Source organism: Protopterus annectens, chromosome 14.part0 (assembly GCF_019279795.1).
Source record: "Protopterus annectens isolate FY-2018-M chromosome 14.part0, PAN1.0, whole genome shotgun sequence".
NCBI lineage: Eukaryota > Metazoa > Chordata > Ceratodontiformes > Protopteridae > Protopterus > Protopterus annectens.
Window position 1 is genome coordinate 768,520,428 of NC_056748.1, and position 18,829 is coordinate 768,539,256.

At 39.0% G+C, this 18,829-nt stretch overlaps 1 protein-coding gene across 1 annotated transcript in view; it reads right to left on the reverse strand.

Moving 5' to 3' along the window:
• The window catches only part of MMRN2 (multimerin 2), a 275,720-nt gene that overhangs the window by 142,493 nt on the left and 114,398 nt on the right, over positions 1–18,829 (reverse strand). Inside the window, exons 3-4 of the mRNA XM_044056501.1 lie at positions 14,379–14,488; positions 5,057–5,119 (exon numbers count right to left, since the gene is read on the reverse strand). Of these exons, the coding sequence (XP_043912436.1) occupies positions 5,057–5,119; positions 14,379–14,488 (173 nt within the window). The remainder of the gene's footprint in view (positions 1–5,056; positions 5,120–14,378; positions 14,489–18,829) is intronic.

The following is an 18,829-nucleotide window of genomic DNA, read 5'->3' on the forward strand; positions in this document are numbered from 1 at the left end:
CAGTAAAGACAGATCGTTGAGAAAGCTAGACATGAAAGAAATGAAGTGCCTGAGAAAGGAGGTAGGATGCACACTGTGGGACAGACGAAGAAATGAGGACATAAGAGTAGAAGCCAAAGTATCTGCAAACGCAGAAAAGATCAAAGAGAACAGATTATGGTAGTTTAAGAACATTTGCAGAAAAGCAGGAGATGATCTGTTGAAGAAGAGTTGGGAGAGACAGGAAAAAGGAAAGAGGAAATGAAGTTGTCTGGCAAAGAGGATGGACTGTGCGAGAAAAGATCTGCAACAATCAGGCATGAGCGTTGAAGAAGGCAGGAGAGTGGCATAGAATCAAGAAAGATGGTGTCAATTGACAACCCCACCCTATGAAGAGAATGGGAAAAAGGGGGTTGATGATTTTTCTATATCAGTCCGTCGAAACAGCTGATGATTGAACACCAGATGTGTGAACTGTGAAGTTCGAACACTGATTATCACTTAGCTGCCGAACACTGAATTCTTTCCCAGGGAAAGAATTTGGTGGGCCGTTTCTGTGGCTTCATGATTATCAGGACTGTGGTGGGAAGTTACGGGTTGGGTTCAGGTAAGTGTGCGATTGTGTGGACATTAGGGTTAGGATGCAGGTGATGTGGGTGTGCGATACTGACAGACTTTAGGGTTAGGGCGCGGGTCAGGTGAGTGTGTGATAGTGACGGACCTTAGGGTTAGGGTTTGGATTAAGGTAAGTGGATAGATAATAGTGTGTGTACAGTTTAGTGTAGGGTTAGTTGTAGGATTTTAAGTGTTTGTGTGTGCATTGCTGTTTTTTTGGTGTGCTTGTGTTGTGTGTGTGTTTATTGGAACAGTGATTTTTTTTTCCCCTGGAAAAAAAATCGCTTTTTGTACTTCATGGTTAGAAGTTTGAACATATGGTGTTTGAACTTCAGCTGTTTCAGTGAACTGATATAGACCCAGCGCTTTTGGATCACCTGATCCTTCATCAGATCTGAAAGCGCTTATCCCAATAAAGAGAATCTTTCATTTTACTGGTGATGTATACTTTGTTACCCTGGCTGTGGTGACTGTGCTAATTATTCTGTTGTTTGGATATTTTGTGTTGCACAGTTCTTCAGTGGGAGGCTTCCTAATTTTGTCTTATATATATATATATATATATATATATATATATATATATATATATATATATATGGATCTACTTTGAAACATCTAAAATCCACAACATCTAATTTCATAACATTGAGACTAGAACATCTAAAACCCAAAACATCTAAAACCCATAACATCGAATTTCATAACATCTAACACTACAAATCACAAGAAAATATACCCTCCACATATAACACCACCAAACTACCAAGCACACTTTTTACTATGTTTATGCAGGGGGACAAGACTCCCTGCACCCCCATCCCACTCCCCGTAAATTAAATATACCAACTCCAAGATCACACTACAGTGGGAAAAAGTTAATTTCCTAACCCCACTAAATCAAGCCCCCCTGCAGAAACGTAGTAAAAAGTGTGTCTGGTAGTTTGGTGTCATTATATGTCGTTATATCTGGGGGGGTGTTATTTTCATGTGATTTGTACTGTTAGATATTATGAAATTCAGTGTTATGGGTTTTAGATGTTGTTGGGTTTTAAATGTTCTGGTCTCAATGTTATGAAATTAGATGTTATGGGTTTTATATGTTTTGAAGAGGACCCACACACACACATATATATATATATATATATATATATATATATAATATATATATAGATATATATAATATAAATATATGTATATATATATATATATATATATTATATGCGTATGTGTGTGTACATTAGCTTGCTAATTCTTGATTACCAGAATTACCACATTCTATGTTTCTTAGTATATATGCATATATATATCTTAACAAAAGTGCATGACATAAATGAATGGTTTATTTTTCACCATTGTGAGTAATGACCTAATGCTCTACCTATTTACAGCATGCAAAATAAATAAATACATAAAAATCATCTGTCATACAGAATACCACTTGTGACTCTATCAGTTGATTTACTCTGAGCCATTTCCCTTCCTAACCCACCAAAAGAGTGGTTCCAGTCCCAGGGATAGTACTGGGGACACTATGGGAGCATAGATGTAGAACAGCTGATGGTTTGCTGCATGACACACAAAGGGAACAAAAAAAAAAAAAACTGAAAACTTGCATCCTATCCTAAATTCATTGTTTTCATTGAGAACTCATCTCATTCAGATATTTTAAAGAGGGTACATTCATTATTATTAATAACTGCAGCATTCAAAGTCAGATAACATAAAACTTGAATGAAATGCACACTTACTGTAAGTACCTTGCTGTTCAACAAAAATTATGTTACAAAATGATTCTGCAGAATGAATACTTTATATTTGTAGGCAATTTGATAAAGAAAAACATAAGTATTGACTTTTTTCATGTTTAACAAAGGTGAATAACTTTAAAACAAAATACGATAATAAGGTACTGTTAAAATAAAAGCTATTCAGCATGCAAATCTGTATGAAATGACTTGTGTTTCATGTATATAAATATTAATCTTTATGTTGAGCAAAAAGAAATATCAAAATATATTTATTTCATGTTTCTTAACAAGCTAATGTAGAGCTAATGTAAATAACTTTAAACTCTTCAAATCTTGTACATATCAAGAAATATCAAAACAAAAAAGGCTGAAATGCAAAAAAAAAAAAAGAGTCTTTTCAAATAAGCAAAAATCTTCCGCCAGCACTCCAGTGCAGGAAGCTTTGACCAATACACTCCCTTAATTATTACCGTAATGCCAAGGTCTACGTAATTTGATGCTGTTTTGAAGTAAATGCAGCACTTGGTTTAGTTGGGAGTCCACCTACGTCTTCAAATTCATGGACCTTGAAGTTAGAAAAATAATTAGGGGGTGTGTAAGGCAGAGCTGTCCATATTGGATGTTATAGAGGGGCTTGTTTCTGCAAAACGTATGAACCTTCTTCTTACAGTAGTGAAATAATAGCTTTGTATCCCACATGTACTTGCTGTTTAGCTTGGAAAAATGCTATTTATTTCAGCATGATAGTGGGTATAACCAAGAAACGGATTAAGGAAAATATAAATTTCACATTACAAGAAATAGTATACAAATATTAGATATCCTATCTGCCCTCTTCACTTCTGAATGATATTTTATTATACAATGCCTCCTCTAAAACGTGCATGCTGATTGGCCAGCCCAACCAGCGTGCCCGTTGTAAATCCCTCAATATACTAACGGAAAAAGGTCCGGACTTTTTTCCGTTAGTATATGTTAAAGAGTTTAACATAGCGACATAGGAGAAAAAAAACGCAGCGCCGGATCTCGTTTTTTTTTTAAGCTTTTCGCTATGTTAAACTCCTTTAACATAGCGACCTTTTTAACCTGTCTCACTATGTTAAATGAGTTTAACATAGCGAGACAGCTTTAAAAGGAGATCTCTGTTAAACCCATTATCATAGCGAGACAGTAAACAACGGAGATCTTGGTTCTCCGCTGTTTTTTGTCACAGTCTGATGTACTGCAGAGTACGCTAGTTGCTTTTGTCCACAACTCTGATGTCTGCGTGAGCATCGCATAATATCATCAAACATCAGAACTGCCGCGAAGGGCAGCAAAGAGGCATTATACAATGCCATTATTTAAGAAAAGTAATTATTTTCTTAAATAATGTCATTAAATAACTGTCTTTGTTTGGTCGAGGACCAAACCACGCCAACTACCCACATTACACCATATTGCTATAGTATGCCATATTTACTGAGCTTAATAATTTCAGAAGATAATGTGATTGTTTAAAATAAGAATCCTACAAAATAACTCTTATGACCAACTACTGATAAAAGAAAAACAGTGTATATTTACTTATCAAATAGCAAATGTTACGGCTTTTTTATCTAGTTTTGTCTTTTTAAGAAACCTTAGCAATAATTGTTGACAGACTCACCAGCATGAGAGGAGCACTTCAGGCACAAGACATATAAAACAATTAAAACAATCTTTTTTTTTCTTCTTCATTGTGCAGTGCAAACATACTGACTAATTGGTGTGCATGGAAGGAGTACATGCAGTTACCCCACCAAAATGTTATTACCTAAAGTCACTTAATATAACCTGCTAACATGTCGATCACTTCATTTCATTTTTAACCCCATAGTCTTCTACAACTCAGTGTATTATTGGTCTCAATACACAAGTATACCTTTCTACTTTGATTCAACAAACTGTAAAACTGAAATAATGCCTGAAACACACAAGGGTTGTAAAAGTTAAGTTCATCTGTTTTTTTTTTTTTTTTGCAAGGGGCAAGACCCCTTACACCCCCTCATGTGGGTACAAGCCCAAAAGGTGGGAGTCACTGTGGTGCACGCTTAGAAATCAAACAGGCAATGATTTTGTTTGTAAAACAGCAATCAACATTGTGTTCCTTTAGTGTCTTTTGTTTCATGCAACTTGACACTTGTGGAATTTCAGCTTGACCACCTATAAAGGAGCCCTGATAGACACTGTTTTGCAACTTTTCAGGCAGATTCAGAACTTTCCCTCTGGCTGAAGAACATGTGAAACAAACAGTGCCAGTGCAGGTATCTGTTTTACATGTACATATATTGGCACTGTTCTTTGTTTTACAGAGGGCACCACAGAATGTTACATGAGGAATCAAGTATCCTATCAACAGATACACTGTTGTCACTATATTTGAAAAATGCACAAAGGTCTCAGTCTGATTTTCAACAACAGTTACTGATAAACATTAATGATACTAGATACCTTGTTTTTATTAATGTACACCCAGTCCATTACACATTTAGAGTATGAGAAAAAGATGTTTTCATCTTACTGGAGTGTAGTTTGCCTGATGAAGCCTTTTGGAAATTAATATAAACTAAACAGTAGATGTTTACTCAGTAACACTACTCACTTGGGAAGTGGAAACAATAACATGTTAAGACAGCTAAACATACTAATCAAGGGTGTAAATGATAAAAGATAAAACAAAAATGTGAACATACCATAGGTAGAAGTTGTTTGACCAACTGCTTCCATTTGCCTCGGATTGTGACTTGTGTCTGCAACTGAAATATTTTGATACCTTTATTAGAATACATTCAAGATCACACCTGCTGTACCTGAAGCTAAGATTACAGTTATAGGTATCATAATTGTAACTGCTATTGGACTACATTTTTTGTGAATGTAGATAATCCTACATGACAACAAAATCATGCTCTTTTGTTATATTTCATCTGAATACAAGAAAACAGATTGGTTACTTGCCAGTGTGAAATAAAACCAGTGTGCTACCTATTGCATGCAGTTTCACACCAGTTATGTTTTGTTCTCACCATTTACAACGTTGTGCTTTCCTTAAATGAATATCACAAAATTACATTCTGTATTGTTATTGTAACATGGCAGGCATTCATTGTAACTTCTAAATAATTTTTGAACCTTTTCTCTAAGACTTGAAAGCAGTAAACATCATAATGAAGTTTTTTTTCATTCATTTATTCATTCTCTTGTGCTTGTTTTAATGACCTCAGGGACAAAAAGAAGATGTGGCTAGCTCAGCACTGAGTAGGTGAAAGAGCTAAGAAACTAATCCTAAACAGGATGCCAGTCTGTTGCAGGACCCCCCCACACACACACACAACTATGTGGGCACAGGAAGGATATGCAAAATCCAACAGAGGGAACCACACCCATGACTGGACTGAAGAACCAAGCACCATGAAACACAAATTCAGCTCTGAAATTAACATTTATTGTGTCTCATGAAAGCCTGTGTTCCTATAAGAAGCCACGGCAGCAGTGCCTACCATGCACAATGCACCATGCCTTGAAACATTTCATTTATAATATGTCATAGTTTTTACTGTAAAGAGATCCAGTCCATAACATTACAGTCCACGTCTTCTACAGGTAGAGAGTCACCAGTGTGAATATATTTTAATAACTGTCTTAGATGTTTACAGCTTTGGGCTCTGTGAAGAAAATGTGTACTGAATCTTGCTAGGATTTCAAAGAAGATAAAAGGCAAAGTAGAAACAATCTGAATCTTTTTTTTATTTTAAATTAATATTTTAAATTTGGCTGAAATTGGTAGATACTCTATATACATATTTTATATGCAGTAAGTCTGGTATGGATATTCAAAAGCAGAGTACTGAAATTCTGCACATTCACTGCATTCATCTCAATTGTTGATGATCTGAGGTCAGGAATGACTTTACAAAGTGAAAGGGATGACTGGGTGGGCAACACAGAGTAGAGTAGATTATGGTGTTTGGGGGAATACTGACCCTCAGCTCTGTATGAATGCTCATAGTATATGCTCAGTGAGAGGAGCCCAGAGGGAAATGGCTTAGGTGAATAAGAGTAGCAGGTTATATGCTTCTATGGCGTCAGTGTTTGCTGACCTCAGGTTATATAGAGCCAAAAAAGCTGCCTGCAGTACTAAGCCAACACCTAACCTACTCAGTGAAGTACTTGAGGGTGGTACTAGAAAGGAATTTCTGCCATGGAGATGGAAGATGCTCCAGTTATTGTGTTATACTCAAGGCAGATACTGGAACAGCACAAAAGTAATATGACATTGCAAAGGGAACAGGTGACACTGATATGATGTCAGTTAAAGGTCTTGGAGGAGAAATAATAACATTTTAATTTTAATTGATTCAGCTATTTATCTGTAAAGAGAAACAGTAATTGCATTTTAATTTATAGTGCTTATTTGATAAATGCGTAAGTGAATTTGTCTATGTTGAACCCTTTTCAGCAAAGACCTGGAAGACAAGGGCAAGTATAAATGCAATACAATAAAATTTGGAGGACAAGGGTAAATGCAATAAGTACAGAAAGTTTAGAGTAAGCAGTCAACCACATGTTTGCTAGAGCTCTCTGAAGAAACACACATATAGGGGAGCACAGGTAAACGTCACACAGACTATAGCTGGAGGAGAAGAGAACTGAATTTCTGCACCCAGACTTATAGGGCAGGAATCTTAACCACTGAGCCATCATGATGTTAACTAACACAATTATATAAAAGGAAGCTTATAATACATGTAATCAGCAAAAAAAACACTGAGTAGCCAAGTGTAAAATACACTAATAAAATAAAACACCCAAAAGTAATCACTGAACTGATTTGCTTAAAAAAGTAAATCCATATGATGTGCTGATACTATAGAATAAGTAGAGTCATGTGATGCCCCACCACTGGACCAGTAATCAAGGAGCCTCAAGCCTCACGACTGGCACCAGTGGGGGGCATACATTGGGAGGATGACAGATACAACCAGTATTTCCAGATGCAGCTCTCTGCATCAAGTGCAATTTCCCTTAAGAGCACACAGAGAGCACAGTCAGTCTGGGGCTGGTTTCTCCCTCTTTCTCCAGATCCCCACTAAGACTACCCAGTGGCACAGCTATAACATTGAGATCTCAGCTGAGTAGCTAAGCCAAGACCTCCAGCACCCTCTCTGTCTAACCAGTGCTTCGTGTCCCTGCCCAAGTAGATGACACACACACTTTGAGGTTTGATTTATACACACACACACACACACACACACACACACACACACACACACACACACACACACACACACACACAGGAAAGGCTGGTACAGGTTTACTAGCTATGCTACCTTTCACCCAGACTATAATGTAGTTATCACTGCTATCAGCCAACTCCTTATTGGCTACTATAAAGACCTTAACAAAGAGGTGTCCAATCTTTCTATGTAATAATGTTAATACAAATGGGAGTTTGACCAAGGGCAAGGCTATTAGGAGTGGCCCAAACAGTGTCACCAAATAGATATGCAAGTACTCTCAAAACTAAAATATCTCTAGACAGATCAGACACAATGAAAGGTTTATATATATTTAATAATTAATAAAAGAACAAGAAAATACTCACTATATATTCACAGTGACATCAGAATTCAAAATCACAGAACATATTTAAAACAACATTGCAGGACAGTCTCACATAAATAAATAAAAACATCTAAACTAAGCTTCACTATAGTCCTGACTGTATCTAAGAGAGTTACTATACCCTAGTTAACTTACTTATAGAACAAGGCAGATGTGTGGTGAATGGTTCTTGTTGTCAGGTCAAAGACAGAATACAGAATGCTCTCTCTCTCTCAGAGAGATCTCACATTAATATCTCAAATATTATTGCTAGGATAGCTTGCAAAATGACATAATTCCTTGTCATCTGACTCTCTCCCAGGAGACATCCCACTGCTAGAAGCTGGCAGTATTTAGCATCTACCTGTGAAAATGCACAGACCTCAGATCTTTGGCAGATGTTGGAAGTCATAAAACAATTACATTCCTCCACATTTCAAGACTAGTAATTAGTCCACCCTAGAGACAATACAGAAAGCTCCCTAGTACAGACACTATGTCTCTGGCTTAGCCTATAAAGTAATTTAATTGCAGCTATTTTTCTAAAGTTAACATCCTGTTTCCCAGTTTCCACTATTAAAATATATACATTTAAACAGTTACATGTACATTCCTGTTCTCTTCCAGCAGGGCACACTGTGGTTACATTTAAAGCACAAGCATTTTATAAAATGCCTTTTTAACATACATGTCGGTACAGACCAGTTTGATATACACATGGCATACGGTTCTAATACCGATGTAACACAAGCATCTTATATAGATCATGTTAATATTCACAAATGACCTATAATTATTTACAAAATTCCAGATAGCTGTGCTGGTAATATCCCCTTTTGGGACATTTCCTCCCCCCTTCAAAGACAAAAGCTAGATTTTCAAGTGACCCTTGAGGAACATTGTTTGAGTGGGATAAGCCTATCTGGGAATACATTACCCCATAACCTGTCTTCAGAGCCCAGCTGCCTTGGCATTGCTGATCCCATTACAGTGTTGCTCTGTCAAATCATATGCCTGGAACCCTAGATTCAACCACAATAATTTGGGATTGTGCTGCCTGGCTCCCTGTAGCCATAGATCCACCTCAGACTACTCCTGCTTCTTACTGCAAATACTTAGCACCAGGGCCTCCCTATCATGGTAAGATTTCATTATGTTCACATGGGACACTCTGTGCCCCTGCCTAGCAGTTTTACCATGTAGTTAATATCACTGACCTTCCTTTCCACTTTGATGGGTCCCTCCCAAGCTGCCTGCAGCTTGTTGTGTCTGACAGGAATGAGAAACATAACCTGCTGTCCTACAGCATACTCTCTAGCTTGAGCATTCCTGTCATACCAGAACTTTTTCTGCTATTGGGCTTCTGCCAGGTTCTCCTGGGCCAAGCCCATGAGTTCCCTGAGCCTTGTCCTGAGATTTAGGACATGCCACAACAGACTCCTTGTGGGATTCACACACACCCTCCTACTCTTTGTGGCTCAAATCTAGAGGTCCCCTCACCTTATGCTCATACAGCAGCTCAAAGGGTGAAAAACCTGTGGATTCCTGGGGAACCTCTCTGTAAGAAAACAACAGATGGGGCAAATATTTGTCTCACTCCCTCTTAAACCAGTCTGCAAATGCCCATAGCATCATTGTTAGTGCAGAGTTTAACCTCTCCACAAGACCATTAGTCTAGGGATGGTGGGGGTGGTCTTTAGGTGGTTCGCCCACAGTGCTTCCACAGACAAGCCAGCTGGTCTAACATGAAATTGGCACCTCTGTCAGTCAGCATTTCTTTTGGGAACCTACTCTGCTGAAAATTTCTGACAAAGCATTTGCCACCTTTTCTGCCTTAATGGAGAGCAGAGACACAGCCTCAGGGAATCTGGTAGCATAATCTACTACAACTAGGATATAGTTCTTCCCTGTAGAACTTGGGGTACTCAGAGGTCCCACATTATCCATAGCTACCCTCTGAAATAGCTCCTCAATCAAAGGCAAAGGCATCAAAGGAGCCTTGACCTTGTCTCCTGCCTTGCCTAATTTTTGGCACTGCTCAGAGGTCCTGCAGTGCCCTGTTATATCCCTGGAAATCCCAGACAAATAAAGGTTCTGCATACTGCATCTCTTAGTACACTTTATGCCCATATGACCTGCAAAAGGAATGTCATAGGCTATGGCTAAAAGTGCCAGACAGTAGGCTGTGGGCACTACCAACTGTTGTATTCTCTCACCTTCTAGACCTCCCTCAGAGTTCCACTCTCTATACAGTAACCCTTTGTCCCAGGATACAGATTCCCCCTTTCTATGAGAATCGGGTGCCTCTCTGGCTACCTCCCTCAAGCCTTGTAATGTAGGGTCTGAGAGCTGAGCCTGTCTCAACTCTCTCTTTGTAACCCTTCCCAGCTCCCCTACCACAGGAAGTTTGGTATCCTCTGACAGCAGTGTCTCATTGTCAGCCTGGGTACTACTACTCACCTCTGCCCTTGCAGTCACTCTGTCCAATGGAACATCAGTACCCACAAGCAGCTGTAGTAGCTCCCTCCTGAAGTAGTCACCTCACCAGTCCTGGCTTCAAGTGTGTGATCTGTCTGGACCCCCCTCCAGGCTACCAGACCCACATGCTTGTCTCCAAGTCTGATTGCATGTAGCTGCATGCACACAAGTTACTGCATCATCAAAATCATTCCCTATCAGACATCTGCAGGGATAACCTCAAACACCCCTTCCTGCTTGCATCCTTTTCTACAGTCCCAGTCAAGGTGAACCCTAGCCAAAGGTATTTGGAATGGGGTCCTTCCTAAAGATCTGACTGAAGTAGACTCTCCAAGCAAGTAGTGCTCCTCTTTAACTATTGCAGACTTCACAATGGTTAGGTCAGAGGCTGTGCCTCTCTTAGCAGTGGCCTGTTTCCCATCTAGGATATAACCTCTTGTGGTAGTATGGCATCCTTCTCTCCAGACAACTTACTGCTGGCATTCTGTCATTCCCACTTACTGGATCATCCAGCTTTTGTTCCCCACCTTGTCTCCATGGACATCTATATGCAACATGGCCCCACTGGTTACATTTAAAACATTTAACCCTTGATCCTGGCCGTGTCCTTGAACTTGTGGCTTCCCCTACTACTGGTGGACTCTGATAGAGTGGTTTAGGTTTCCCACCATGGGTTCCCTTAGACCCATGTACAGCACTGGGTATCCCTTTCTTGTGCAGTGATGCCCTGCTAGCTAGGTATAGGTCTCCCTTTTTCCCAACTCATCTGCAGTATTACATTCTGTGTCTGCCAATCAGATTCTCATGTCTTCAGGCAAAGTGCTAAGGGCTTGTTCCCTCACCAAAAGGTCTGCCAGCCCTTCAAAAATGGTGACCTGACACTCACTTACGCACCTATGAAAATAAGTGCGTAATTCAGCAATATATTTACACACACTTTCATTTGCCTTGTGCCGAAGCTCACAAAACTTTTTTCTATAAGCTTCAGGTGTTAACTTAAAACACTTTAATAAACTATTTTTAACTATATTATAATTTAAGCAATTAGTATCAGACAATTTAGAAACAGCAGTTAAAGCATTAACATGGGGTACGGGGTTTAGAAACTGTACCCAGAGCCCTTGGTTAACATTATACCATTTACAAACCCTTTCAAACATATGAATAAAACTATCAAAATTATCACCCTCTGTAAATTGTGGAAGAAATTTACTGATCTTTATTGCTTCTGGGGTTCAGTTATTCCCTTCCCCATTACCTCCATGACCCTGGCGAAGAGTCAGCATCTCCTTTTAATGTTGCCTCTGCCTCTCATTTTCTTTGGCTTCCAGATGTCTCAGTCTCTTGACTGCTTCTAATTCCATTTGTTTCTCCTGCCATAGTCTCTCTGCTGATGCTAGTTCCAAATGTTTGGCCTCCAGTTCAAGTCTCTTAAACTCTAGATGGATTTTTAAGTCTTCTGAGACAATGTTGAACTGTTCATTTTCTGAGAGTTGTACATCCCCAAGACCAGTATGGTTGTCCTCTTGGTTGCTGGTCTGTGATGCAGCTGTAGTTAAGGCTTCAGTCATTTCTGATTTAGTCAGGTTGGCATGCATCAGTCCTTTAGCTTGGCACATCTCCCAATGGGCTCCTTGTCAGCTTGCCATAATCCTCTGCTGACATCCTTGCCTGCTGTCCCTGACTAACTAAGCAAACACAAAATAAATGGAACTATTGTGATATGAAACTCTGAATGTCTACCATGTGGCTGCTTTAGAGTACAAACACCTTCTTTAGTGACCACTGTTTACAGGCTATAGGAGTTCAATATCCACACCACTGAATCTCAGTTTGTGATGTGATGATCCCACCACTGCCAGCCAATAAATGTGTGATGCCCCACCAGTGGACCAGTAATCAAGAAGCCTCAATCCTCACCACTGGCACCAGTGGGGGACATATGCTGGGAGGATGACAGGTACACACACATTATTTCCAGATGCAGCTCTCTGCATCAAGTGCAATTTCCCTTAAGAGCGCACAGAGACCACAGTCAGGCCGGGGCTGGTTTCTCCCTCTTTCTCCAGTTCTCCAATAAGACTCCCCACTGGCACAGCTATAGAGTTGAGATCTCAGCTGAGTGGCCAAGCCAAGACCTCCAGCACCCTCTCTGTCCAACCAGTCCTTCGTGTCCCTGCCCAAGTAGCTGACCCACACACTATTTGAGATTTGATTTACACACACCTGGGAAAGGCTGACACATGTTTACTAGCTATGACCCCTTTTGCCCAGACTATAATGTAGTTATCACTGCCACCAGCCAACTCCTTATCAGCTACTTTAAGGCCCTTAATAAAGGGGTGTCCAATCTTACTGTGTAATATCAATATTAATACAAATGGTAGTTTGACCAAGAGCAAAACTATTAGGACTGGCCCAAACAGTGTCATCAAATAAATATGCAAGTACTCTCAAAACTTAAATATCTCTAGACAGATCAGCAAAAATGAAATGTTTAAATATATTTAATAATAAATAATAAAAGAACAAGAAAATACTCTCTATATATTCACAGTGACAGAGTACAAAATCACAAGAAATATTTAAAACAACATTGCAGGACAGTCTCAAATAAATAAATAAAAATATCTAAACTAAGCTTCGCTATATTCCTGACTGTACCTAAGAGAGTTACTATACCCTAGTTAACTTACTTACAGAGTAAGGCAGATGTGTGGTGAATGGTTCTTGTTGTCATGTCGAAGACAGAATTCAGAATGCTCTCTCTCTCTCAGAGACTTCTCAAATTAATATCTCAAATATTACTGCTGGAATAGCTTGCAGAATGACATCATTTCTTGTCATCCGACTCTATCCCAGGTGAAACACCCACTGCTGGAAGGTGGCAGTATTTAGCATCTACCTGTGAAAATGCAGATGCTGGAAGTCATAAAACAATTACATTCCTCCATATTTCAAGACTAGTAATTAGTCCTCCCTAGAGACAATACAGAAAGCTCCCTAGTACAGAGTTTATGTCGCCAGTCTAGCCTATAAAGTAATTTAATTTCAGCTATTTTTCCTGAAGTTAACCAACTGCATTCCAGTTTCCACTATTAAAATATATACATTTAAACAGTTACAATAGTGCATGTACATTCCTGTTCACTTCCAGCAGGACACACTGTTGTTACATTTTAAGCACAAGCACTTTTTAAAATACTTTTTTAACACACACCACACGACTGCACCGACCAGTTTGTTATATACATGACATGCAGTTCTAATACAGTTGTAATACAAGCATCATATATAGATTATGTTGATATTCACAAATCACCTATAATTATTTACAAAATTCCAGATAGCTGTGCTGGCAGTATCCCCTTTCGTGACAAGTCATATTAGGCAATTTAATTAGCCACAACATGTTATCTGTGTATCATCTTTTGCTGTTTAAAAAAATGATGCTTAGGAGTTAACAGTGTCAACTGGGAAATGCTCAGTTGTTGAGTTGGGGTTGGCCATAAATGTACTATCTCAGTGAAAAAATATATATCTTGGAAAAAAAGAAGAATCATTTGCAAGAGTTTTAATCATTATGATTTGAGCACTGGCATTTCTTCTACGAATTCCTCCTAAAAATGGGTTTAGAAGTGAGTTTACTTTACTGCGTGGCAGAATGAAGAAACATGACACTGTAAGAATGCACATCTCACACTCTTTAAACCAAGTAGAAGAAAAGTTGTTCAACCCCACGTACAAAGACATGTGCTAGATGAAGCTGGCATTTGCTTTTGATATCATAATAATTCACCTTAATGTTCAGAGTTATTTTAAAATAGATCTAGCTGTGTACCTTTCTGTTGACACCATGATGATTTATCATAATTGTTCACATTATTTTTAACCGGATACAAGTGTACTGCAAGTTCATGGGGGTTAATGTACCTTTGTGTTCGCAGTTTGATCCAGTGTAACCAGGACAGCACTCCCATGGTAAGTAGACTGTCTCTTCTTTCTGATGAACCTTGTAGACAGGCTTGCTGGCAATTTTGTACCTAAAAACAAACAGAAGGTTATGTCACAATAGAATAAATTGCACCTAGAAGCATTATTACCCTCTGTCTTGGCACACAACCCTTAAAGAGTGATCATTCTGCTCTCTGATAGGCAAACAACCTGAATGTACAAATTGAATGGGGGCAATCCAGTGGCATGGAGATAATGTTTATCTGCAATGCTAGATTCCTGCCCTAAATAACTGGGTGGTGAGCACACAGTAGGGAAGAAGCAGGAATGGACTTAGTCCCCTGTGATAGTTGTACTTCCATCTGGGGAGGCTGGGGCACTGACCTATCAGGTATTTGGTAAAACATAAGCAGGATGGCTTCTGGTAAGGGAAGTGGCATCAACAAATATCCTATTATTGTAGGTGAATGTAGAAACGAACTGTAATTACATCAGAGTAAATATAGCATGTCAAGAAACTAGAGCTGGCCAAAAAGTCTCAGCTTTGGCTGGTAGTAGTTACTCACACTCAGGGCTCATCTATAGCATACCACTAAAGCAAAACCTCTCCAATGGCAACTTTAGGGCCTTACCTACAGGGATGCAAGGTGAGTCTTCTTTGAAAAGGGAAATCCTTTTGGCAAAAGGGGAATGGGGATATATATGGACACTTTCAGTGACATCAGAATGTATCATGTTAGGGAATCATTTCAGGAAGTAACATGATAATTTAGACTGTTCAGGGTGTGTGCAGTTTAATGGAGTGACTGGACAGACAGAGGTTAGATGGAGATCTATAAACTAGAGCAGGCAGTGTGGAATGTGTTAGAGGGTCACTTGCTGAAGACAGGAAAAGCTGTTGTTTTCATCCACCTGTCCCATTTTGGCAATGGGCACTATTGGGTGTTGCTTAGGACATTTATAACAGAGTCTGAAGGGGTGATATGCAGCAGCTTCTCCTCAGTGTGTTACATAGTGACTGGCTGCTGACTCATTGGGCCACAGACAGGCTAGCACCATACCATGTGAACTGAACCTGGAGGAGAATGAAGATGGAGTTCCAATCTCTTTAACTAGACTGATTCCTTCCTTCTGCAGTACCAGGAACTCTACAGCATCTTCTCAGGTCTACCTATAAGGAAAGCATGAATGCTTGCTGGCAAGTTGATGAAGTTAACAACTAAGAGCACACACATATACATGTGTGTGTATGCACACACTCATACAAACATAAAAAGACATAAAACAATCCTGTCACATTTACAGGCAGCAGATGGTATTATAGGACCTTAATGTTACACTAACAGCTAGGTTTAACTTCTCTGCTTTGAGTGACTCTCATATAACAATGTTATATACACTAACCCCTCAACAGTTATTATAGAACAGACTTCAGTTTTCTTAAACTGGTAATTGTTTTACCCTATCATGCACAAATGCATCCACAAACAAGGGAATCCCTTTCTAATTACATACATTTTGCCCTCCAGGTTAGCTGTATAACATGATACAACTCCACACATCTTAAGCTGATGTACATAGACAACTCTGTCAGTTATCCTACTTTAAATGCTCCTTTCCACACTAATAAACTTCCTGTAACCTTATTTTGGTAGAAAATAAAAAGCTGAGCTGCATTTCATCTTTATAAGTTACAGAAATCTGCCTCCAGCCCCTGTTCCACAAATTAACTTATGAAAAAGCCTTCCCTTAACAGAATCGGGTAAAGGTATGTCTGGTGTTACTTTTAGGGTTTATACACGTTTTTTTTTTCCACTTAATTTATCTGTCAGTAAAGGGCAGCATTTGCTGTTCTTGTTTGATAGGTGGAGAGTTAGTATTATTAGTGATCAAGTTTAAGGAAGTGCAGATGTGCAGAAGATGATATAATGACTTCCACTTTTTATGCATGTTAACATACTTAAATATATATGTGTGTGTGTATATATATATATATATATATATATATATATATATATATATATATATAAGTTGAAGTAGGATATGCCAGATGGTAGCAGTTCAGATGAAATATAATGACTAGACATTCAGTTTTGAATGAAGAGCGGAAGCTTCCTGAACTTCAATTTGAAAGAAAACACAGCAAAGAAGACCTCTTTTTCAGATTTTTATTGAAGGTAGTTGTGATGAGCGCTTTTGTCAATTACAAGACTTCTTCAGATCAAGCAGTAGTTGTAGGGTTTTTAAATGGTATAGCAAGGGGTGTGTGGACTAGGCAGTCGGCTTGATTGGATGAAAAGAGAGGAGATAAGTTTGTATGTAACTGTGTGATTGGTGGGAAAAATACATCTAATTTGCATGTAGAAGTGAACATGTGTGCACGCGATCGGTGGGAAAAATCCACCTAATTTGCACATAGATGTGTGCATGCATGTGTGTGTGTGTGTGTGTGTGTGTGTGTGTGTGTGTGTGTGTTTATCTATCTATCTATATATATATATATATATATATATATATATATATATATATATATATATATACACACACACACACACAGACACACACACGCACACTATGACAAGGTCCTGCTCTTACTGCAGTCATATACAGGCTCTGATACATCAAAAAAAGACAAAAATAAAAAAAATGTAGTAATGGAATGAGAGCAAAGATTCAAAGTAGGGTGCTCAAACAACTTATGGCTAATTAAATCAATAAGAAAAGCATACTTTTCTTACTTTTCCTGCTCATCAGAGCAAGCATAAAAGTTATGTTTGTGTTCAGTGATGAATATGTTTTTCAAAAATATTTGCTACCTTAATAAAGAAACTTGGATGATATTTTGACCAGTGTTAGAATGAAAACAAAGAACAGACATTTGTTAGCATTAAATTTTGCAATGGAGTCCAACTTCAGAAGTAGTGGTTAATGATGTGTTTGGTCAACAAAATCAGGAACTACAAACCAGTGAAAAACTAAAAAGAGACACTGATTTGTCCTTGTCATTCTAAACTGCTGGTCAGACAGTATGTAAACTGGTGACTACCAGTTAGTTGTCAGGTTAAGAAACAAGATGCTCGCATGTATGTCTAACTTAGGATGTATTATTGTTAAGCAATAATGCATCTATGTGTGGACGTGGTATGGATATTACTACACACCTAAATAAGTTCTGAGGCATGATTAGGCTCATAGGTATTTACTAAACTAATGACCACAAGGGCATTTTTTAAGCCTCGACATGCATAGCAAATCTCTCACAAGTTTCAGTAACCTTGATAAGTGTAAGCAGGGGCTTGGGAGGTGAAACATTTACAAGGAGGGACCTGGGAGATGAACCATTTCCATGCTGCCTGAGTCCATCAGAGACATAGGTGCCAAATCAGGGATGAATTTCCTGTTTCCCATCCAGTTGTCCAAGTTACACTTGAATTGGGTTAGGGAGGAACTCTGTCTTACATGGATGGGGAGCCTGTTCCAGAAAAGGGGTAGTCTCTGGGATATATACCTGTCTCTCCACTAGGTCCTATTTATATCACAGGCAAGGTTTATGACTTTTGAACTGGTAATTATGGAGCTGTTTGTTTTGTGGATATGCAGGAGGTCCATTAGAGTGGGTTTTGACAATGCCTTGTATGCCAGGCATAGATCTCCCCTCAATAGCCAGTAGGAGATAGGAGACAGGAATAGAGCCTTGAGGTGGTCTGTATAGGATATGTATTCTTTCAGTGAGGAAACTATGTGGACATTCCAATTGTTGGATATGCCTGGTTAGGTGATTAGGTACATATCAAAGGGAGCATTTTGCACAATGATAGGTCTGATGAAGGCTTAAAACAGTGCAACAATGACTTCCTTGGACCTAGATGCCATACTTTTGTTTATAAGTTGCGCAGCATAGAATGATTTCCTCACTACTATAGACACATGATGTGCAAAGGCTAGATTACTGTCTATGTGTATCCTCGAGTCCCTGACTACTGGGTCAGCTCTTGGGATGTGTTGTCAATATAGTTTCATAGTTTCATAGTATAGTACTAGGCTATCTGCCCTAGGGCATTTATAAGCCTAGCCAAAGTGTATGTGGCTTTCGCCACCCCATGTAATGATATAAAAGTGTACAATTTAAATTAAATTTAGTTTACTGTGCCTCTATCTAGCAATGACACAGAGATGACCCCCGGGGTAAACCTACAATCACCCATCCATTCGTCCAGATTTCTCTTGAAGAGAGTCAGTGAGGGGCTCTGCCTAACATGGACAGGTATCCTGTTCCAGAGTGCGGGAAGCCTCTGGGTTATGAATCTGTCCCTCCAGCATGTCCTATTCATATTTGTGCTGAGGTTTAGATCTTTAGGTCTCGTGGCTCTGATGGATTTGGATTTTTTGAGGTGGAGCATGTCCACTAATTCTGAATTGGACATGGCCTT